General features: G+C 44.3%; 1 protein-coding gene across 2 annotated transcripts in view; it reads right to left on the bottom strand.

Annotated features, from left to right (window-relative positions):
- Window positions 1-14,395: 14,395 nt before the first annotated feature.
- The window catches only part of LOC135899135 (protein 5NUC-like), a 52,475-nt gene continuing 41,771 nt past the window's right edge, over window positions 14,396-25,099 (bottom strand). Inside the window, exons 7-10 of one of the 2 annotated variants that reach the window (XM_065428407.2) lie at window positions 22,332-22,515; window positions 18,677-18,823; window positions 17,092-17,298; window positions 14,396-14,831 (exon numbers count right to left, since the gene is read on the bottom strand). In XM_065428407.2, the coding sequence (XP_065284479.2) occupies window positions 14,650-14,831; window positions 17,092-17,298; window positions 18,677-18,823; window positions 22,332-22,515 (720 nt within the window). In that variant the 3' untranslated portion in view covers window positions 14,396-14,649. The remainder of the gene's footprint in view (window positions 14,832-17,091; window positions 17,299-18,676; window positions 18,824-22,331; window positions 22,516-25,099) is intronic. The other variant, XM_065428408.2, reaches the window with a different exon arrangement.

Here is a 25,099-nt window from a genome sequence, read left to right as displayed (position 1 = left end):
TTTGTGCATTATCGCAGCCGGCTGCAGGGGCCCCTTCTATATATAGCTGTCGTTTCCTAATAGGCGTTTCGTACGATGTTCTTAATGTTAGCTGTTGTCTTTCAGGCAGAAACCCAAATGTGGAAATCGAGGAAGAATACACCGTAATCTCCTTACTCCACGACGGTAACACAAAGCCCTCAGCAGGCTTCACTTGGGTTACTTTCCTCTGACTGAATTTGGTGTAGATATCGTTCTTTCTTTATTTTTCGTCTCCAACTGCTCGCCTCATTTGCTCAATCCGGATCATTTCCTCGCTGTTTCCATTACTCGCACCGAAAATCTGAGGTTAGCTAGGCACGAAAGCTGGGAAAGAAATACAGATTACGACGCATTGCTAAACGTGTAGTGCTTTTTATGGGTGCTTCCTGTCATTTTACCTTTACGACTTTTCGGACTCCTAGAGGCTGTTATCTGTCTTTTTGATGTGCAGAAAATAAAAACAAGTCTTTAACAATTTCATCAAGTGCGAAAATAGGAAACAAATTACTAGTTGCGGCATTATGTGTTGGCTACAAAACTGCGCTAGTTTAGGCAATATTGAATGCCAAGAGAGGAATCTGGAAAAATGTTGAGAAATTGAGAAAAGTACACTTATTCAGAGCACACTCGCTTCCTTGAACAATTGAAAAGGCATTCACTATATAGCGCACGATGTTTTGTTTGTGTGCTACCACGTTTTCATTACTTTTGAAGGCAAATCTGATGAGACACAGTTTGATAATTTCCATTTGAGAAGAACTTTCTATAACGACATCAAACCAAGCATTCGGTTCACCAGGGACGCTTGTTTTCCTTAGTTATGCGCGATATATTTGGCTTTATAATCTAAGATTACAGGCAAAGCAACACGTGTCATTTTCCTGTGGTACGATTGTGATTAAAGGACTTTTATGGCGCAAGAGCCAGGGTAGGCCAACGAGCGCCAGTTTCCTGCGGTACGAGTATTCTTACTGGCAGTACTAATACAGCTGTTCTGAATGAATTTCCCTGAGAAGGACTTATTCTCGTATATATTTCGCAAAGATTCGGCCACATGAGATTTTTGGGAAAATAGGTGCTACGACAGTGCACGTCGGAGCATATATTCAAGGCGAGTAGCTTAAAAAATAGAGCTAATCGCTTAACTCAGGAAAGGGGATTGGCTTGCTTCAGCTCGACATCAATCCGGCTACCACAGGAAAACATCGTAAATTATCTAAGTTGGGAGAATGTTGTCGGACAAATGATGTCTGTCTCTTTGATAAGTTCAATAAAGGAGGCGTATCTGAGCCCATTTTGAAAGTGGAACGTTTTGAAGCAATCTATATCGTACGAGCAAGGACATACGTGGGAAAGAATAGCTCACAAGAGGAGCTGAATTGGACTCCTTTTTGCCCTCTGCTTCATATAACACCGTTTCAAAGGCAGCTAACGTCTGTACAAACAACAGTGCATTGACATTTCCCATTACTCTTATTAGCATTTATTACTAGCTTTAAAATATAGACAGACCTTCCTTCACATTCCTGGACGCGATGGCGGGCCACAATTCCGCGCTATGTAAGCAAAAAATTCAATTCAGGTAATCGCGCAGATTTTCTTGCTTCGAAGGCGGGCAGGGTCCGATTCAAATATATTTGGGGATTGTATTGCATAAACGCACCTGGATGCGCTCTCCAGTTCTTGCCCATACAGTTGAGGGGAGAGTGGGGGGCTGCAATTCTGTGATCTTCTGAAGGGACATAGTTTCTAAGTTTGCCTAATACTGCTTTCTTTTCCCCTGTCCTATCGTATACTTTTTTTTTACTGTTCACTTCGTTTCTGCAATGATTACAAAACTGAAATAGGAATGCATTCAAGCATGTTTTGCTTCTTTTCCGTTTATTCTTCACTTTTCCCTTTTGCCGGCATCAGGTATCGGCCTCACGTTATCGCTCAGTGAAGAGCCACATTTGGACATTCTCTCAAATACGAATGGCGATCTAGGTTTATGTTTGTAGACGGTGCTCGTCTTCTCTTGCTAGGCCCAGTGGTGTTAGGTAACAAATACTGCAATATTTGGAAGCAAATTATTTTGCAAAAACCGTGGATGCTACACCGAAACTCCCCATGCGAATGAAAAACGGCGCGCCAGATTACTCTACGGTGAAAAACAGGATACTACTTCAGCGTGTTCTGGAAATTGAAATTCGAGCTGTAGCAAACAGACACCATCAATGGTAGCGGAAAGTTTTAGAGACAAATTGGCGAAACAATCAGAGAGGGCGAGTTCTTTTTCTCCTTTTTTAAATGAGAAATACGCTTTTACTTTTTGAAAGCGAACACGCTAGAAGAATGGTATCACAAACAAGAAGCTCGTAGAATCTCGATTTCGTTCTTGACTTATTGGTTATCTGAGCATTGCTGGCGACAACACCTTTTTACGAATTTATGCTAGGCGTCGCGAAACTGATAGATACGACATGCAGCTGGTTTTAAAATTATCTACTCCACGACGGAGTGAAGAAGAAAATCCCCGGTAGAAGCTTTTCCTTTCCTCTATTACTACGTACCTTTCTTTATTTTCCTCCCTAGAGCTTGACGTGACTGGTGTTCTCACCGAGCAAACTCGACTGAACCCCGCGGTACTGCATTATTAAATTGGGTGGATACCGAAGACAGTGAAAACAAGGTTGAAAAGTGGTGACTTGGTAGCCATCCAGACAACAGTGGAAGACACGTGCATACAGATAGGTTTTAATATGGATTGTAGTTCAAGCCAATCCTGGCCTGCAGTGCAACCAGAAGCGTGGCTAGACCGAAACTAATCACACTATCTCATTACAATCGCTCAGGTGTAGACTGTGAGCTATAGCTTCTTGGCCTTTTTATCTGCGTTTTGCCAGTGTCTTGCTGAGTATATAATAGCATAGCTGAGGGGGGAGGGATATACAACTACCGCGCAGAGAGAGACAGAGTATAGTTCTATACCTTTAAATTTACAGTGTCTACGGGGGCTGCAAGCAGGGCGGTTCTGCAAACATTGGAATGGTGGTTAGTACATTGATTTGCAAAAACTTCCTTCTTGTGGCTTTAAACAGCATCCTAACTTTGCAAGCTCATCATTGTCAAGACCGTCATGCATTGCAAATAATTAAGTAAACATTATTAGAAATGTCCGACGGCATGATTTGAACACGGTATATCTAGAAAAGGAGACTTATATTGATACCATTACGCCAAAGACGCATAGACAAGTGTCACCACCGAAGCTATCAGTGATTATACCTGTTCGCAGAGTTTTATTGCATTCTGAATGAAAACAAGTATAGATTTCTCTGAAATTTAGACTTATGAAAGCAGAAATAGCGCGATAAGTGAACCCGATTCCCGAAAATCGTACAATTCCAAGTACTAACCATTATTCCCATGGTGATTGAACGATCGCAGAGCCAGAGTTCCTTCTAGTAAATGTAAGAGGAAACTCTGTAAGAGAAAGCACGGAGACCTAAAAATTCGTTCACGGGCCAGTAGATATATTTTTCCAGAAAACTCAGTTTATAAAGCGCAAGTGAACAGGGTATAAAAGAACACAAATGAAGTAAACAGGCACTGACTTCCAGCTATGGTAGTTTGAAGACGTGAAACAGCTCTTTTTTACGTAGGCCTATGTTATCAAACAACCAATGCGCATCATGGAGGATCAGCCAGAAACGGCAGCTCCTAATTGCTAATATTTACCTGACTATGCTTTGTAAAGCATATGCACTTCCCACAAATGGTTTCTCAACGTTGAGAGAGATAATGTTATGTTACATTGCTTGTCCCAATGACTATAGGCGCTCTCCTACGATTTCCCAGGAATGACTGTAAGAAATTATATATCAGCGACGTTTTGGAATACGAAAAAAAAAATGACGATTCTCACATTGGTTGAGCCACGTGCCCCGGTCTACGATCTCATGGTGCACGCGATTCAAGCCAGATAAGGAGCATATAAAAACCATTCCTTTCACGCATTTGGCGTATATGAAAAGCAAGACTTCAAGCTGAAATCTCAGGCTGTAGGAGTGCCATATCTTTCCTCGTGCGTCCTATCATGCGTTATCCAGGCACACGCGCATGACGATATGAGAGTTGGTTGACATAAGCCGCTTTCAGGCTTAACTCGACTTCGGTTGAGCGAATAAGGCGTCCCCCCCCCCCCGTTCAACTGGGTCAAGCATATTCTACAGCGAACCACCCATATTGAATAGATACCCTGCTCTATCGTGCATCGACCGGTGCGGTGTGCGTAGGGCCGGCCATTCAAGGGAATTACTATGGCGAGTTCACGCACTTCAGAGCGAAGGGCTCATTAAAAATCATTTACACTTCTGAGCTATGTTTAATGTGATCTTAGCATCTGAAATGCCGACCGTTCTAAATTCGTCGCCCTCAGAAAACCAGTTTCACAAGAACAATTCTTTTTCTCCATGCTTGTGTGGTAAAATATGTCTCGTGTTAGTAGGTACAAAAAAGCTCAAAGTTCTTTTACGCAGCATAAAAGGCGTGAACTGAATGTGAATATGCGATAATCTAAATAAGAAGCAATTGGAGACGCAGAAGTAGCTTTCATTTAAGCGTTCTACCCGGATCAAGAGTATCCAGTGTGCTAATGAACCTAACTATGGCAAAGAACTCCTTAGTTACAAATTGTACGCCTCAGGTTTATATTGAAAAATTGAACGGAAATGAGCACGTAGCCCGAAATAACCGCTGTCAAGTTATGTGTTGAAACTGCTTCATTACCCAAGCGTCATCGCTTGTGACTAAGACGTGAAATAATTTAATTACTTTAATGAGTGAATGGTTGCTGCCTTTTTTTCTTTTTCTTACTCTTTTTTATTACGCATGAAGTCCTCCCTGGCAGATAATTCTTTTTTATTGACTTTATTCGAGTAAATTCTATAAACTTCTTTCTTGGGTTTCCGAAATATAATATTAAAGAAGAACCTGCATTCGAACCTTTTATGCCGCGAAAGAACGCATTTTCGTTTCTGTCCATAAATGTAACTTGAAACTGACAACAGAAGTTTCGAGCGCACTCGCGCACATTAACCTAATTGTTAGTGTGAATTAAGAATAAATTCAGTTGTTTTACACAGTCTGTGGTCCAAATACTTTTGCTCACGGGTGCGCGTTACATGTTTTATCGCAAGACGCTCGCTTTTCAGGCTGTTGGCTTCTGAGAAGAATGTGACCGCAAATATTCAGCATTGTTTGAATTGACATGTTTATAGCACTTTCGTTGCAAAAGGCTATTATCTTCGCGTGGTCGAGTATAGGAAAAATGACAGCTAGATTTTTAGCCCTTTACTTCATTTCAATGTCACCATTACTGTTTACTGAGTAATCCAAGATGTTCTGTGAAATCATCTGTCATATATGTAAGTGTGTTTAAAATTATATGAAGAATGACCAGCCAACACCATAGGACCAGTCACATACTAGCTCGATATCATATATTTTCGAGATATGTGGTCTTGTACTGCATGCGTGTTCAAGATTTAGGCCTAATGAACTATAAAAGTATATTAGGTATACACCTCGTATACTACACAAGTTTTTAACATATATTTTTGAACAGATTTTATCTCGGTTGCTGCATTCGTCATGTCCTTTCAATAAGTATTATGCCTATTTGAAGGATATGATCTTTGCCTAACACTCATTTATAGTTGAAACATCTTTAAGTTACAAAGGAAAAGTTGTAAGAGAGTGATCCTAATTTGAAAACCTAAAGCATATTGCTAGTGTGGGGCTAAGATTGTCGCGACTGCGTTTCTAGGGAGCGTGTTGCGGGGCTGACTGATTCATGATGATCGGCAGTCACAGCTACGCAAGGAGCACCGGATAACATTTTTTACCTTCATCACCATATTGAACTAATAAGTAAATACGTCAACGAGTGAATTACTTTTTTCGCTTATTTGCTTTATTGTTATGATTTGTTGTTGTATTCTGCCTTAATAAATTCTATATTACCGTTCCATTGAAACCCACTCACCTCTACAATGCATGCGGTTTTTAGGGTATTTGGAATAAATGAATGAATAAATAAATAAATAAATAAATAAATAAATAAATAAATAAATAAATAAATAAATAAATAAATAAATAAATAAATAAATAAATAAATAAATATTACATTTAGTTTAGTAGGCTTTTCCCATCTCCTCCCGCATCTTGCACCGAATGTGCCTCTCCTTCACATTAGACACATATTGATGTTGTCCATATGAACATTTTTTGCGTTATTTTCGCTATCAGCTTCTTGTTATTCTTATAAGCGCCATCGTTTCTTACTTTACCGGCGGGCAGTACTTAGACTTATATATTGTCACTTCTTTTCTTTAGGAGTGCGGTCATGCTAATTAACAGAAAGTTATCAGGAAGCTCGACTGTGGAGAAAGAAATTCACCAGACACGCTGCAATTACTTCTCGCGGCATTTACTTTGCGTTTCTTCTCTTCAATAAGCCGTCCATGAGAACGTGGACAAGCCCAGTGAATTTCCGCATTCAATGCTATTGCATGCTCATTTGGTCGATGCGATGTACGCCATCTCGTATTATGACGCAACCTTAAAAACCCAAAAAATACGCCATTTTGTTTTCACCTGCATTTTTTTCTATTTGCCTCGCTTCTTCAACCAGCTGATTGCCCGAAAAGCGCACGCAATCTCCAAACTGCCAAGAAACCGTAAGAAAGACAGGCTTCAGAATGAGTAAAACTAACTGCATCTATACAATACACTGAAAATAGAGGAAAGGAAACGATTCGCGCAGACACTGCAACCGTGGCGACGCGTCAGGCTGGAGCAATATCGCTCACATACTAATGTTAAAGCGAAGGCATTGAAATATGGTTTTAAGATATTTTTCTCCTTGGTCAGTCCGTGCGCATAAAAGAGGAAAAAAAGCAGAATATGATCGAGGTTCTTTTTCGCCATCCTAAGTTGCTATAACTCTAGGAGTCAGTCTGAATCGACTATATGCTCCAATGATTCAGTGGTAGCTCCTTTGTCACGAGTTTCTCGCGAGCTCTTTCTTCAAAACATCGGGAGTGACCATTTGTCTCCATTCGAAACTTCTTCCGCACCATATATCCTAATTTGCAGTTTCCGGGCAATTCTAAAGCAGCGAATGCACGACTGAATGCCACACTCGTTCGGCAGTTACGTGTGAAGCGCATCTTGAATCTTAAAGCTGCTGTATGGTTAGTGGCGCGCTTGATGACTACAATACAGGGAGCTAGTTTTGGCCTCTCTATCCCCTATCTCGAATTTTTTTGTCACAGTAAACGGGAGTCGTTCTCATGCATCATAAAATAACGTTATTCTGAAAAGCCGATCTAGGAAGTTAACAGGTGAAGACGCATTGCTCTCAGCACCGGACGCTACTTACACAAGATAGGTACACTGCAAGTTTAGTAATGATATTCGTGGAATGCATGAGCAGGGCGTTTAATTCCGGCGTTGTAGGATGAATACCTTGCTGGTATGCTATACGATTTAGTCCAAGCACTGTAGAGTTTTTGGGAATTATAGAATTCATTAAATGTCTGACTAACGAAGCGGATCCAATTTTACTATGCAATTAACCGTGTAATGCCCAAACATGCTAACAATACTTATAACAACTTGTTCACTTACAACTCTAATAGGAGAGAGTATACAGGGCGACTAAAATGCTTAAATGATTGGCTCTAGCCCTATTTGGGGACGTACATGAGTGGGAGGGAGCTAAGTGTGACCCACTATGTTAGTTTCTCACGCATTGTTCCACGGAAGATTTATATGTATTGAGTCTTTGACACTAGCCCGTGCTCGGACGCAGTCTTCAAGCGATGTCACCTGCTTTAGCGAGAACACTTTCCGGAAGTACTCGAGCATTTCGCATTCCCACACGAGGTGATGAACATTGGGAGCAAGTTACCTTCAAGCACGCACAGCATTTCCCTTTCGGAGGCGGTTGCGGGCGGTCGGGGTCGTAGCGTTGCAGTCGCCACTGTCATAAGGCGATGATGTCATAATGGCGCAAACGGTGCAAAAACGGGACAAGATTTTTAGAAGAACGGACAACACAGGCTTTTGCCGTTCACTCTGTTTGCCGTATTTTGCCGTCAAAGCCACAGTCGCGGCTAACAATCACTCTGTGAAGTCGTCGTCTCTCACTGTGTATGGTGTTCTCGCTTTGGTTATAAGGACTTGTGCCCGTCGAAGTAGCCCTCTGGAAAGAGGATCTCCTGGATGAGGGATTGCAGCCATGAGGTTCTATGGCTTACCTGGAGACACCGTCGTTCCACTTTAGCGCCATGCTGCACTACATCCGGGAACAAGTCAATGGTTTGAGAGATATGATTGACTCGTGCCTCACCCGCCAGCTCATGGGCACGCTCGTTTGTGGGGTTTTCAACATGACCTAGCACCCACTTGATGGTAGCCATATGACCTAGCTGTATCTCTAAAAATGAGCTTCCGTGCATTCTTGAAGTGGTAGGTGGTGTAATTAGGCGACTGACGTCCCTTTAGGTCAAGCAGTAGCATGGTTCTCTCGGAATATAGGATAATATCTCTGGTCTGCACAGGCTTTTGCAGGCTGTCGATGATTGACTGAACGAAATGACTATGATCCAAAATAGCATAACGTTCCACTTATGTCGTCCCTTGTTCAAATTCTCAATCCGTCGTGCGGGTGCAGTTTGTTTGTGCCTGCCACGACTGCCGCCGTTGAGGTGCAGGGGCATCAAGAACCCCAAAATTACACGCGGTGTCCCTGATCTGCATTTGAAGGCACCTGTGCAATGGCGTTGGTGCACGTGCATTCATCGGTTCGTCTTACCTGGCAAGGGTTTCGTGTCCACTAAAAACACTACGATCTCATCCACTACGAGCTCGTCTTCTCAGGGTGGAAAGTGAGGGGGCAGACGCTTCAGCTCCCAACACTTCACGTAGCCGTTGTTATTGAGCAGCAGGGACTGATTTTCGATGGCGAGTGTAAGGCGTTCCTTTGTACCTATTGCTCCACTCTTTATTGTAGTTACGAGAGTTCGCCTAGCCGCGTAGCGATACAACTCTTTCACCTTTGTATGTCGGATAAGATCAGCGACTACGCGAAGTGCCGCCTAAACAGTACATACATTGATTCGAGTGCGTTGTTTGCTTCCATGTGAAACCGACGCGTGAGGCACGATGCCTTGCCTGCGTCACAAATATTGCCTGTACCAGGATGCCCCTGACTTTAATAGTGCCCCCATTAATAGTCATCACAAATACTTGTTTCATGTATTTGTGATGAGGTGGAGGAGTTTATGGCACATTGGCAGAAGCTGGCGTAGCCATACCCTTGCCACTCCTTTTTCACTTGTAGGAACCCTTAGTATACATACCCAGCCTTTCTCAGCTGAGCTTTCTGCCACTCGTACCGAATTTTACATCGGCTCTCTCCCTTGCGATTTCCTTTACGCAAGTGAATTTTGTCTTGTCTGTGAACACTGCATTCCCACGGGAGCGAGAGCCGGCTCGGAAACCGTTAATGGTTCCTGGAGCTTTCGAGCAGCCCGAATTGTGGTGCGGTAACTTTTTCGCCAACTAGGTAGAACCGAAATGTAGAGTGAACTAGCCAGGTAAAAATAATGAAATTTGATTATAAATCAAAATTGATTAGTACAGTTAGGATGGATTAGTTGTTTTCCTGCCCTATCCACAATTGAACGCTCGCTCCAGCGTTTCAAGAACGTTGGTATGGGCTAGCGTTGTTCCTCACGCCGAATTCAGGATTTGGAAGTATAAAAGTCAGTGTAGCATACGTTGGGCATTACATAGTTGGACATTGCAAAACGAGAGGAAAGCTTCAGTCCATAGCTAAATATTCTACCAGAGGAATTGCGTTCTTAATGCTTCGAAGAAAGCAACTCCAAAGCATTGTTTAGTAACAGGTCGCTCTACCTTCCAACGATTCACATTGCTGTCCCAAGTCATCCTTTCGGCAAGAATACGTGGTTTCGTCAAGGCCTGGAATCTGCCTCCCCCCCCTCCCTTTTGAAGAGAAGCACGAGACAGCAGTGCATTAAAGAAAGTGCCCTCTCGTATATAATTCGCGAATGCAGAGATGTTCTAGCATGCAAACGCGGAAAGGAAAGGCGTATCACGAAACCTTAATAACGACTGCGATGTGAGCCACGAAGAAGGGATGGCTAAGCAAACAGGGCGGCAGCCCCTTAAGCTAGCAAAATGAAAATTTCATTTGAGCTGTTAAGTTACTTGTTTCTTTAAGGTAGACAGACACTCGCAAGTATCGCTGAGGACGGATTTGCTCTTCCTGGCGGCACTGATTAGACGTGAACGTCTGAGAAAACTTGGATAACAGCGCTTGTTATGCTTAATTTGTCTTTGTCGAAAATAGGATACTTAGGGCTCACTTTAACCAGTTGCAAGAAATTGCTGGCGGCACATGGGGCTAAATGTTATTTACACCTTCCCACACGTCTAAGACTATTAAGTGGGCGAAATTAATTTTACGTTGTACGTTAAAGGGACACCTGAGAAACACATTGTCGCGCTAGACTGAGAAAACGAGGCATCTATATTAATGATTTTGTCATTATTAGCGATAACAGACGCTATTGTGAGCCAGAAATGAAAAATGAAAAATTGGAGTGACACTATTCATTGTAAACTATGTTACCTCTCATAAAACATCAGCACTGGCTTATTGACAGAAAGCGGCATAGTGGGAAGCGTTACCTGAAGACCGTGTCGGCTCGTCTGTTTGGCGCGGTCAATCCAACTTGAGAAAAAGCAGCGGCACCTGTGGTGACAATTTCCTACCTAAAAAATATAATATATTGCCACACAGGACGCAATCCTACCATTCTGCACGAATAATTTACAATTCCAGCTCAGGCTACAATACTTCTTCGTATCCTAAAATTGGCTCGATCGTCTCGCGCAACCATGCACGGGGTACGATCACCAACTGGACAAACGGAGACTTCACCATGGCGCCTTTATTGTAAGGCAAAAATAAAGCATTACACGGAAAATTAAATGAAACTTTTAGATTTTACGTGCCAAAACTGCGACATGACTATGAGGTACACCGGACCAATGGACTCCGGAATAATTTCTACCACTTTGAGTTCACTAACGTGCACCTAAATTAAAGTACACGGGCGTCATAGCCATAGCCGCTGGGCTGTCGAACCACGTAGACTACGCCAACTTCATACAAATTAGCATGCGCATAATTCACGCCTAACGTAATTCCTCTTTGAAATTGCCACAGCTCTTTTCTTTTACGGATAAACAGTGCGCTTGATCACCACTTCTGCAAGGTCTTCAGTAGTTGTTTGGATCTATAAATATATAGCGTAACGTGCGTCGTGGTATGCCAGAAAAACGTATATGGATGGCAGTGCACAGCGTCGAAAGGCCCCATAGCAGCTGCAGTGGCAGCCTAGATGGAAACAAAATTTTTAAAATTCAGTAAATAAACGCTGATTTCTCTACCGAAAAAGCATAGACTGCTGCCGCGGATCAATGACTGCGCAAGGTCGCTCCATTGCAATGTATTCCTTCACATAATCTAGCAGCACTAGTCATACAACTCAACCACTGCTAACAGAAGCAGTGCGCAAGATAGGTCTTCCCTTTAACGCCACTCTACACTGCGGTTCGCGTTATCGGTGAGAGGCTGAAATTCGTAGCTCTTGTTTCTGTCAAATGCGTGAGTCGGGAAATAATATTTCTAGTATGTACCCTTCTACAATGGAATATACAGGACGGATTGAGACCATAGCGGAATTTTGGAGCGAATTGCTGCGTATGGTGTGTGTAAGCCATGCGGTATGTGTACGGTTCAGGTATGTTGGGGCTTGGTGGCGAGCATCGAGGCAAACGAAAATAGCCTTGTCAGCTCGTAAACGGGCTCGCCCAACTCAGCCGAAGAGAACGAGTAACAGCGCTGGACAACAGGACGTGACTGAGACAGACGAAGCGCTGTCGTCTGTCTCAGTCACGTCGCGTTGTCCAGCGCTGTTACTCGTTTTCTTCAAACATGTACCAACCAGCCCAATTTAGCACGTTATTGCAACTCAGACGACTATATCCGTGTTGACAAACATAGCGGTGTCTTAAATATCTAAAGCCAGTTAGATAGTACTCTTCCGCACCCTCCACTTGATGTTGTCGCACATTTGCTCCTTTCGCAATAACTTACATGCTTTATTTAAATCACAACATTCGTTTAATATTCCTGTGATCCCCATTTTGTGGTCATGGGAAGTTAAACCGCGTTATGCAACTGCTTCTTTCTTTTTTGTTTTAGTGGACACTATAATGAGGCAAGAACGCGTGGGATGACATTGCGGGATTGCAGTGCACGCCGATAAAACAGCAGGACGTAGCGCCGAACCTAAGCGATGATAGACGACGCCCACACAGTGCGGACAGTATAATGGCTTTCTTGTATGATTGTTAACTCTTGTTCTTATATAACCGAAAAGCTAAAAAAGCCGCAGTTGAGCGTCGCTTTGTTAGTTTTAGTGTCTGGACGCTCGCTTTGCTTTCATTATAGTATACCACAAGGCCAGCAATCTGTCACTTAGAGAGCCCATATATATGAAAGCTCACAGGGAAAGCCAAGCGGCACATCCTCAGATGCCCGACGGGACGAGCTGGTCTTATATGCTGTTGATGCAGCGCCCTCGTCATCTTCTAAAGTACTATTGGCGCAGTGCCTGCGAGTGAACCTTGAGTAATGTCTGGCATTGTCGCTCTGCTTACGGACGCGGGCCATTTTCCGCTCTTTGACTCCGCAATTTTCGCTCACACATAAGTTCATTTCAAGTCGCAAAACGATAAAGAAGTTGACTTGCTAGCAACTTCGCCTTCTGATGCGTCAATCTTTTTTTAATATCCCTCGTTTTTATATAACGACGGGTTTTCTGAGCTTTCAACGAGAACTAATGTCCGCCATGCAGTCAGAATGAAACCGTCGTGGTTGCTTGGTAGCTTTTTTGTTGCCTTGGTAAGCACGAGTTCGCGGGATAAAATCCCGGCCACGAGGCCGTACTTCGATGGTAACGAAAGGCAAAAAACAGGCGTGTATTTAGATTGAGGGGCACGTTAAAGAACCCCAGGTGGTAAAAATTAATCTGAAGCCCCCAATTATGGCGTCCCTCACAACTAGATTGTTATTTTGGCACGTATAACCCCACATTGTAATTTTTAGTCAGAACGAACGTGACCAACTTCACTCAAGGCAAAATCTACACTCTGACCTTTCTCATTCCTACAAAGTCCAGCTGGTTGATGGGCCTTATAAAATATTGCACATCACCAAACCTGTAGGTACGAGTGGGGATAAAAAGAACAAGAACGAAATGGCTCGATAGAACCTTTCATAATTACATTGCTGTGTTCTGCCATTAGGTAGCTGTTTGACGAATACTGAGAGAGGTAAGGAAGAGTGCGTCGCGGTGCCTGTGCACATGATCATGCGCTTCTGTCGTTGTAACGTCACACGCATTGGAGCTGCCGACGCGGCTGCTGCAGCGGTTGTGGCTGAGTTGCCTATTATTGCTTTCTTTTTGTGTGTGTGCGTGTGTGTAGCGAATTCTACTTCCTCTGCCGTACGAACCCGCCGCCACCGCGACCCGAATCGAGGAAGTGCGTTATAAGAAGTTCAAAAGCTACGTACGAAGGTGGAAACTACGCTTGGCGCCAATACAGCGTGCTAAAAGGCGGCCGCGACAGATGGCGTATACACAATTAAAAATCTTAAATGTGTCAAACTTCAGCTGCTTACTAGGACGTCCGAACGGACGAAAACGTAAAGCGCTGTGATACGCCTCACCCTGCAGGTTCTAGGTGATTTAAAGACTGGTCGCGTCGACCACCCAGGAAATTTCGCACAAAGAAAAGACGAAAAGATAAACGTGTACAGAAGCACTGCTCCCTATAGGGCGTCTTTAGCCTGCCCGGAAGTTCGCTCGCAGCACTGATCAAGCGACTGCGTTAGTAAGCACAGGCATACCGGAAGCGGCTTTCTGCCGGAAATGAGCGTCGCCCAATGAGATTCATCGGCCGCGTCAAAGAAAATAAAAGAGATTTCTAGGGACTTTAGTTGCGGCAGATACAGAGGAGGTGCGGTGACAACGGCGGCACTTGTGTCGGCGTAGTGTGGCGCCGTATAAAAAAAAACTACGGTTTCATATTGTATATACAGCCCATATGCGCAGCCTAAACAGCTTCGCTGGTAATCCGTCCCACTACTATTGTTATGGCCCAACGAACTTTCTTGTTATCAGCAAACATTTCTTATCCTACATGGTAGTACAGGAACAGTGAATACGCATAATAGCTCGATTTTAACAAAGAAAAGCATGGCAGCTTGAAAATAATAAAAAAAAAAGACGCACAGCACGTGTATAAAGACGACGGGCAGACACGAAGATTTGAATTACACAAAGTCAGGGCGTCCTCGTGGAAATGTACGCAGGACACGGCACAGGAAAATGAATGCGCTTGCAGGCGCTCCGATGCAGCAACGAACGATGTGCTCAGCCGCGTCGCGGTACAGCTTCGGGCGCTGCAGAAGCGCGTTCAGGCGGAGGACACTAGAGCCACTGCCGCGACAGCCCACAGGCTCGGCAGTAATGTCCACGCCCAGTAGGGGGCGCCGAGCGCTTGCGTACGACTCCGGAAGGAGATACGGCCATCCAGCATGGGCATGATGGGTGAGCGCTTCTCCAGGTAGTGGCGCATTATGATGTCGTCGGTTACGTCTGCGTCAAGGAATATAATGACGTTAAAGAAAATCAGAGCGTGGAATACACTGGTTCATGTAGAACTTTGACACAATACACCACTGCGAACGATATGACTCAATGGACTGCTTCGATCAAATACATATGGGATCATCATCATCATCATCAGCCTGGTTACGCCCACTGCAGGGCAAAGGCCTCTCCCATATTTCTCCAACAACCCCGGTCATGTACTAATTGTGGCCATGCCGTCCCTGCAAATTTCTTAATCTCATCCGCCCACCTAACTTTCTGCCGTCCCCTGCTACGCTTCCCTTCCCTTGGAATGCAGTCCGTAACCCTTAATGACCATCGGTTATCTTCCCTCCTCATTACATGTCCTGCCCATGCCCATTTCTTTTTCTCGATTTCAACTAAGATGTCATTAACTCGCGTTTGTTCCCTCGCCCAATCTGCTCTTTTCTTATCCCTTAACGTTACACCTATCATTCTTCTTTCCATAGCTCGTTGCGTCGTCCTCAATTTGAGTAGAACCCTTTTCGTAAGCCTGCAGGTTTCTGCCCCGTAGGTGAGTACTGAGTACATATGGGATACCCTGCATCAAATGTGTGTTTGTGAGAGAGAGGGGTAGAGAGAGAGAGGACGAGAAACCGTGTGGGTAAATTTTTGCTAATTAGAACCTCGTAGAAATTAAATTATGGGGTTTTACGTGCCAAAACCACTTTCTGATTATGAGGCACGCCGTAGTGGAGGACTCCGGAAATTTCGATCACCTGGGGTTCTTTAACGTGCACCTAAATCTAAGTACACGGGTGTTTTCGCATTTCGCCCCCATCGAAATGCGGCCGCCGTGGCCGGGATTCGATCCCGGGACCTCGTGCTCAGCAGCCTAACACCATAGCCACTGCGCAACCACGGCGGGTTACAACCTCGTAAGGCCAGTCGACAATCAAGAGACGGGAAGCATAGGGGAAATTAATATGTGGAAAATAAGAAAGAAAAGGGCAAGGAAAAGCGGACGAACACACAACATGCCGCCGGTGAGATCTGAACCCACAATTCGAAGGTGGTCATTTCTAATCCCACGGACGGCATCGTATATATTTACATATATGTATGTATATATATATATAGACTTGTTTGTCTTTTTTCGAGTGACCACTTTGCACCGGATAATAAGTAAACGTTATCGCTCAGCGCAGGACACGCCTGCGCGTGTATTGGAAGTTTCTCAAATGTTATTGATGGTTCTATCCGTTGTCTGTTGTCACTGATGCTTTTGTAATGTAATTTTATGAGCGACGCGAATTGCGTAGTACTTTCAAGACAGGTGGGCACCAGCGATTAATCTGCAACATTCCATGACTCGTGTATGAAAACTGTCGCGCTTGACCTGCTGATCAGATTTCCAACAATTGCCGACCGCATTCGCCGCTATCGTCGTGCATTGAGTGCAACCTGCACAGCGCCCCCCAAAAAAGTTCGTTTCGTCGTTCACAGTTTTGCCGTTGAATTATTCACCTTCAAATAATATATATATATATATATATATATATATATATATATATATAGAGAGAGAGAGAGAGAGAGAGAGAGATAGTTACTAATTTTTCCGGAGTTTCGGCCGTGTTCCAATTTCCTGATGAAGGCTGGACCCAGGCCGAAACGTGGGACAGAATTTATGTAACTAATAATTCATTCATTGCAAACCATATATATGGAAATTTTTATGTTAGTAACACAAAAGGAGCAAGACACATGCATTTTATATCCTTATCGACAAACCCACCATCCAGCGCATAGTTGTTCAACGGTAGCTTCCGCACTGATTGTATCACTGAAGCTATCTTCGGTGTCCCATTTGGTCGTCCTTTTCTCGTAAAGACATATACTATCAGTTGTACGGGCGACAGCATTCTATTTTTCAAAGATCTATATATCACTTGAAACTACGTACTTCTTAAAGCCACCCATAACATGCTGATCGACAGGTGCTCGCTGTGGTGACATTGGTTTCAGCTAGTTGGTTAATATCCCAAGTGAAAACACCGCGAAAAGTCATAAACAACAAGACGACACTCGTTGTCGCAATCGTCCATGCACTGTCTCCATACCGCTCCCAGCACAACTAATCCGGACTGTCATTTGCTTCATTTTCCATCCACGGAGTCCTAGAAATGGGGTGGACCTTTCCGCTGAAAAGTGCCCATTCGGCCATGCGAAGGTCATCTATAGAGTGTCTATACAGTAAAACACAAAAGGCGGTGTATCACTCAACTGGTTGGAACTTTGTAGCCCCGTGGCACTCGCGTGAAGTCGTAGCCGTCGCCACCGTCAGCGAGGAACTCATTCATGGCCACCGTGTACCACTGTATCGAAATGACGCGCTCGTATGTGGGCGTGCGGCAAGACGTGCACAGGATGAGCAGTTTGGACACGATGCTCTCGTTGACACCAGCCTTGGTCTTGTACCGCACACGCATGCCTGCTCGTGTCACCGTGCAACCAGTCAGAGAGGGAGAGAGAAAAATACAAAGAAATAGTGTCAATTAGAGAAACAATGTTAGGAGAACGTTCTCAACATTTCTTGCGCATTTCTGTAGATCCTTAATTGTTACGTCGTGTGAGGCTTTCTTCCGTTGCCGACATTCACGCCTTGGGTGGGCAGTAAAAATGTCTTTTTTTTATCTGATGCCGGCCTGATCTATGTTTGTTCCGCGTCTTCTCCATTAAAGAAACCGGGCCCGAATCCATGGTGCCTAGAGAAAGAGTTATAAAAACTGATCGCCCTCAGCGACACGAGGCCGTCAACAAAACTGTGCGTGCGCGACATACATGGCCCATTCGCGATTGGGTGCAGGTTTTTCGCTCACGGACGTGGTCACGACGCACGCTACCCACGGCCCAGCGTACAAAAATAAAGCTTCATACGCCATTGGCCCGCAGCTCTGGTTCATGGAATATGAAATGGTCGTTATGCAAAAAGCTGCATGCAGAACTCGGAGGTCACGCACAGCATGGCCATTCAGAGAAATTCCAGTTGAACATTGAGAATGCAGAACTGGGTGTCCTTGCTAAATGCGAGAGGGCCAACCTTCTCCACATGGCCTTGGCATATTGACTACTCTGAGCTACTGAAAGCTAGAAACGTAATCGCTGTTATTGCCGACGTGGATTCGCACAAGTAGCGCACTTTTGTGGCAATTTTTTGTGGCGACAGGAATTGCGCTTGTCCTTGACGCCTTTTTAGTGTCGCGTGTCCACTTCTGCGCTAGTCACATCAGCATAGAATACCAACTAGCCAGCTCTCTAACGCTGCAAATTGAAAAGCAGAAGTTTCTTGTGCTATTTTCTCAACTTACAGCGTAACAAGCGATATTTTCGTGCGAACACATAGCAATAGAATTACTGCATCATAATGCACGATTTTAATTTTAGCCTCAGAATTCTTTTGCTGTAATGTCCCTTTACGAAACAGACAAAATATAATATCTACACACAATGAAGCTACGTTATCCAAGTGAACGTGTCAACACAGATGTTTCGGAATTTCTCAAGATGGTGGCATAGCATTGTAATAAATACAATGTATTCTGTAACTTAGCTGGATCGCCAGATTCAAGTTGATAAACTGTTCCTGATAGTGGCCTTACTAAGTATTACTTGAAAGGTGACATAGTTAACTTACAATTCACAGACCGCAGCTGCATATTCAGAATTTCATGAGTGGATTCGCGGTAAAACATAGATGGCGCTATTTATTAATCAGTCTTTTTTTTCTGTGTGTGCGCGCGAGTGGGTGGAGGGAGGTCAAAGGACATTCTATGTCAGTCTCGAATGACCTCGCGCAAACGAGAACTGACCAGAGACTTGCAGAAACTTCGAGTTGGACGAGCTATGTTTGCCAGAGTGCTCCATCATATTCTGAAGTGTGGTCCCCCGCATCGTGATGAAGACGTAGTTGTCGTTGTACGGGAACATCTGAAACACGTCATTTAGCCGCACCTCTCCTGCACCGAAACAAAGTGCATCATATTTCAGAAGTTTCAGCTGCTGATTCAGTCAATGCGTACGTGTCCTTTCCGCGTAATTCATTTGAAGGATATGGGCTATATAGAAGGTCTAACTTGAAAAGCATGAGTTAAAACCGCCCTGCACCACAGCTCGGCGTCAGAATGACGCGTTGCTTTGTAAAAGCGGCAAAAGTGTGGGTGGCTATGGGAGAACTATAATTCAGGAGTCACAGTACGCGCAAGGCGCACAACGTATACGACGTCATACTTGAAACTCGGACTAGGGCCGATTGCATTTCTTGCCGCGACAATTCAGTTTGCTTGAGTTACCTCGAGAAAGCAGAGCCGTTGCCGTGCTTTTACTTGCTTCGCAACACTCTGAAGTATAAGGCTTCCGATTTAAGGTTTCTGAGGAGACCCTGAGCATCTTGACGACATGCCTGGCGACACATGATACGCTTGGAAGATATACAGTCTCTCATAAACAGTGTGCAATTGGTTGCTATATAATGTTATCTTATTATGACATTTACTTTTAAATTATAACGTCGCCAATCCTACGAGGAAAGAGCCTTATCTTACAGTAGGGGTAGTCCTACAGCAACCACTCGCCTTCCGCATAATAATAATTTGAAATAAGTTAAATCGTGGCTTTACAACAGTAACAATCACACACTGTGGTTCGACAGATTATGATCTTACAAAGACCAAAGAAGGAAATACTGCAAACAATCTCTTGCATGCAATCTATTTTGGAGCTCTCGTCTGATTTAGATTCCGTGTGCCATTTTCTTACCATATAGGTAAAATTGGGCTATACTGGATGGTTACTAGGCTATAGAGCATAGACAAGACACCCGTAGTGGTCTCAAAACATCATTTTATTTTATTCCCTTAGACTATTAGGCGATTGCCAGTTTATTTGACAATAAAATGTAGACTTAGTTACGATGCACATGTCACAGAGTGCTATTTCTTCTTCCAGATCAGAAAATAATTTATTCTGGTAAGGCACTTCGTGAAACGATTCTAGCTCATCTAATCACCCACCTTGACCACTCGCTCTTTCGTTCTGCCACAAATCGCATGGGCCAAAAGCGGTGCTTGCGACTTCAGAAGCCAGTACAAAACTAGCATCAGTCAAGTCGTGGAAGGCATCGCACTCGCTAAATTTCCTCTCCACTTTTTAAACATTTTCTGATATCTTCGATATTCAAACAAGCGGGCCCTGTAGGCATAACAAAAGCGCCTACGAAAATTAAGAGCAAGTTCAAGAGACCCTCAGAAACAAAGACCTTTCTAAGTTTCTTAATCTAGGGGGTTTTATGGCTACGCTTGAACAAAATAGTGCATGTGATATCGTGGTTCGGAGAGGAACATGACAAGTTTTACCAAGGGGAGAATTGCACCGGCCGCCTAACGAGAATAAGTAAGCGAAGGGTGTCAGTGCACGCAAAGAAATGAGAAAATGGCTGGCATATCTTACGTCGCGGCATGGTGACGCACTCCTTTTCTTTAATAATGAGGCATTGCGTGTCAAAACCACGACCAGGTCGTGAGGCACGCCGTAGTGGGGGACTCCGGAAATTTAGACAACCTGGAGTTCTTTTATGTGCACCTAAATGCAAGTATATGGGAGTTTTTGCCATTTCGCCCCCATCGAAATACAACCTCCGTGGCTGGAATGCGGCCCCGCGACCTCGTGCTTAATAGGCCTGTACCATAGCCACTAAGCATCTACAGCGGGTGATGTGTCGCACTTCATGACTGAACGAAAAGACGAATGCGTGGAGCATGCATAAAATTGCTGGCAATATTTTCCTTATATTTAGTACGAAGGCCAGTTTATATAAATCTGTGAACGGGCATCGTATGGCACATGATATTTACACCGAAATAAAGGGGGCCGAGTGAAAGCCAGGAGGTCTGCACTAATTAGGAAAGATATCGCGGCAAGGCATGCTTTTCACGAATGATGGTAATCATCATACGGGATGGCGTTCATTGCGCATTCTGCCTTCCGCCGCAATATATTTTAGCCCCTTTATTTCTTACTAATGCGTGTGTCTCTCTGTGTGGATCTCTCTGTGTGTATGTTGTTCGGTGGGAGAAGATTGTTCTCTTTAAGACAAACATTCAGTGGCGTAATCGCGTAAGTGCGCATGTTTCAATAACATCGGCAGCCACGAATGCCAACTAGTATACGCACTATAAAACTCTGCTAGAATGCTAATTTTAAACCTGGAGGTTTACATGGTTTTCTTTATGTCCAGACACCTTACAGTTTTAGACATTTGATTTCATGCACACAAGCGCATTGTTCGCCATGTATCCACTCCCGCTTACTAGTTCTTGGGAAAACCGCTCGTAGACATAGAGTTCGATTTATTTGAGCTCAGATGGTGGTGTGATCCTCGCATCAAGTTTCGCAATATATAAAACACAGAATGGCATCCGATTCTGACAAACCCAGAAGCAATGGACTCACTCGACTCATGTCAAGTCTGATTCACTGAGACTCACTTGGACTCAGGATCATTTCCAAACCAGCTCGCCTCGACTCACACAGACTCACGAGCCTTCGGACTAACATCCCGCAACAGAGATTCACTCCTCAGCTGGCATGCTTACGCGTTAGTAGTGATGATGATCACGACAGAGTTTGCCAAGCATCACATCCATTTCTGACGCTATTTCTTATAGATCTGACTTGGAATCGAGCAACACTTACAGCAAGCTTGCCATTTTGAGCGCGATCGACTTATGCGGCTGTGATTCTCAGTCAATTAAGTCGATCGGATTCTGTGAGTATCACTATAAACCCATATTTCCGTGAGTGTGTTTGAGTCTGGGAATATGTATGATGCCATAAAACAATGAGCCTGACTGAGCCTGAATCCGTGCTACCACGAGTCTGGGTAAGCCTGCCTGAGTGTGATATTGGTGAGTCAGACCAAGTGGGCCTTACCGGGTCTCATTTTCATGGAGTAGGAATCCGGGAGAGCAAGTGTGCGCCTTATCTTATTTATTCAGAGTCCTGGTAAGAGGAATAACTTAATATGGCTGAAACTAGGGATCTTTGTTAGCATTAATGTATATTGTGACTACGTCTGAGTATACCGCGTTTCATTTGCCAACCACTGGCTGTCAAACCGTTTGGGTATATACTAGATATAAACTTCTAAGCTGCTTTCTTTTACTTTTTATCATCTTGTTTGTTATCTGACTGTATCTTTTAGATTACCTGCACCGCAAAATTACCGAGGTTAAGAGCACGAGAGCCCCTCGTTACGGCTGTTTCAGGAACTGGCCCCTTCAAAACAAATGTTGTCAACATGTCCCCTGGCTACAGCTTGCTGCCGGCAAAAGAATCTATCAGAGAGGCACTCTTCTTGCATTAGCATGACATTTTTGCACAGCGCGAGAAATGGTATAAAGGTCGACTCTGCCAACGCGTTTTATGGCTGAATTGCCTTCTAATTGAAACCAAACTGCCTCTACGCACCACTTTTTGTTCGCTCATCGAAGCTGCTGCTCAAGGCGCCCGCGTTAACGACCACGGCATTTATTTGGCTCCAAGCGCCAGCGACGGCCACCTCAGAAAAGTAGTCAAACACGGCGTCGGCGAGCAGGTTCCCACCGTTGCACTCGCGCGTCTCGCAGGTTTCCTTGCTATTGTCAATATATACCTGCAAGAAAATACGCAGCGTGTAAGGTTATACAAAAGGGTTATTTACGCCAAATCTAAGCCAATCTGCATCAGCTATCTGCTGCACAAGAAGCTCCCCCAAATCTGCTACAAAAGAAATATATTCTGTCAGAAAAAATGAATACTCGCCAAAAGCAGAAAACAGATATTAAGAAAAAAAAACGATGTTCCGGTGCCCCTACCGGTCGCTTCTTCACAACAGAGCGAAAGTACAGAATGCTGTCCTTTAAGAAGTGACATTATGCATTCTTGCATAAACATCGGGCATATTGTCGCGTGTGCGGTTTAGTATGTGATCAGTAGGTTGTATGCTGACGGATTCTAGAAAAAGACAGGAAAATAGGGATTTTTCACTAGCGACGATTTGCGTGGATCTGCAGTTTCCCGTGTTAGCAATGTGTTCGGCCAATGTATTAGAGGCTAGTGTCCTTTGGTCACAACACTCTGGTGCTGTCTGACACGTTTTATAACGTACATGAATTAACAGGCGTATGATGCCTCACAGACTCCACACTGTATCTTATAAAGAAAGACCGGGAAACGTGTCCGTTCCAAATCATATCTTGCGTTGACAAGACAGTTTCTCAATTTATTTGAATACACATGCACAATTAAAATGGTATAATGTCTAAATATTCATTCTAGCGTTTCGCTTGTTCCAGGCGCGTAAGGAATGGGCACACGTTTTACTTTTTCTTTTTTCGAGGACTTGTCTTTAGGTGACAGGGCTCATCGGTGTACTTGATTCCGCAAATGCTGACGGGGCTGACGTGTTGCCAGTAAGATCCTTCGTTATTGTCCGCAATTCTTTTTTCCAAGGGTCTTCTCCTGAACACAGTCGAAATTCCCGATTCAACAATAGGCTGTTTTAGCAGAGCGTTTTTGACGGTCCGCTCCGCTCAGCGGGCTAGCGGAAGCGCAAGTGCGCATGCGCGACCCGTTCAGCAGTGAGCGGGCGAGCGGACGGGAGCCCCCTCTCCGCTAGAAAGCTTTCTCAGCGGAGCGCGGCGAGCGCGTCAAGCGGGTCTAGCGAACCAAAATGGCTGCCCCCAGTGCTGCTGGCCCGTCCACGAGGTCGTTTGAATCGTGATTTGTAAAGCGCAAACCTAGAGTACACTTTAGGAGACACGAAGATCTTCTATTCGGGAGGTTGTGGCCATGAACCCGTTTCAGAACCATGCCATGTGTGCACGTTTGTTTATGCGGACCACGTTTTAGGTGTACTGAAAGAGCAAAAAACCTTGTCTTGGCTACAACACAGCGTAACGGCTTTATTAATGTAAGGATTATATATATATATATATATATATATATATATATATATATATATATATATATATATATATATATATATATATATATATATATATATATATATATATATATATATATATATATATAAGAAATGAATATGCAATGTATTGCGTGAAATGTCTTCAGACACTGGAGCAATTCCAAATATATTATTTTCTTGCGGCAATTCTTACAACTTGAATATTATGTTCATAGCGGTTTTACCTTCTGCGGCAAGGTGGCGCGTCAGGCAAGCACATGCCTTTCGGACGCAGCCGGGCGCTCCGCTAAAACTGATTCTTCGTCCGCCGCTCCGCTAACTGTGAGCGGGTACGCGAGAGCGGACCGGACCGTCAAAAACGTTCTGCTAAACACTCTAATGACGCTGCCATGGAGCTCTTATGGCTTATGGGATGCTGCGAGTCGAAGCTGAGGTAGCTGCCTGGGTGTATAGGCTTTCTGTACAGTCGCGATCAATTCGAAGGTGATCACTCGAGCGGCGACCGAAACTAGGAACAGCGTCACGTTACGTCCTCACCGCCACTCAACAGGAAAACATCAGATAGCTTTCCTCTCTCTCTCTTGCAGTTCCCTGAGCACCTGTCACTCCCGTCTTCGCACTAGCAGCTTTTCGTTATTTTTTACGCCCCATAAACAGGCCGCGGTGACACCGCGCGTGTCATATTTTGCACAGAAGCGTCATTGTTAGCCAAGATATGCATGAGGCAGCGACGCACACGCATCATTGCCTTGAAACGGAAACAAACACAAAAATGTGGCGAGATAGTCTTGAGGGTGACGCTTGCAGCCTGGAAGAGCATAAAAGGGGAAGACGGCAGCGCAATTTTTATCATCGCAGTTCCGAAATCGGTCGCTATGCTGCTTGCAAGGCCCGCCGGGCGATCCTCGCACGATCACCTTCAATTTGATCGCGACTGTACACAGTCATGTCCAAGCCGTAGGCATCTGCTCCAAGAGGACGTCCAAGAAAGCAATACGACCACCGTCCTCCTCCTTCCATGTACACTTATAGCAGTAATTTCTTATATATGTGTAATAGGACGCGCGAAACGAGCACACTTTATCTTTTACCGTTGTTTCGTCTGGGGTTGGTTTCCCTGATGAAAGGGGCGTCTTACTCGGGCGGCGGCTGCGTGTGGCGCAGTGGGTGGACACTGAGGCTAGTTTCGGTTTGTGCAATAAAGCGTCTCTATGACGTTGTTAGCTAAATGAAAATGCAGTAACTTTTGGATACGTCGCTCTATCTTGTC

Source organism: Dermacentor albipictus, chromosome 3, assembly GCF_038994185.2.
Source record: "Dermacentor albipictus isolate Rhodes 1998 colony chromosome 3, USDA_Dalb.pri_finalv2, whole genome shotgun sequence".
NCBI classification, from domain to species: domain Eukaryota; kingdom Metazoa; phylum Arthropoda; class Arachnida; order Ixodida; family Ixodidae; genus Dermacentor; species Dermacentor albipictus.
Note: the sequence above shows the minus strand (reverse complement) of the source record. Positions and strands in the feature narration are given on the sequence as shown.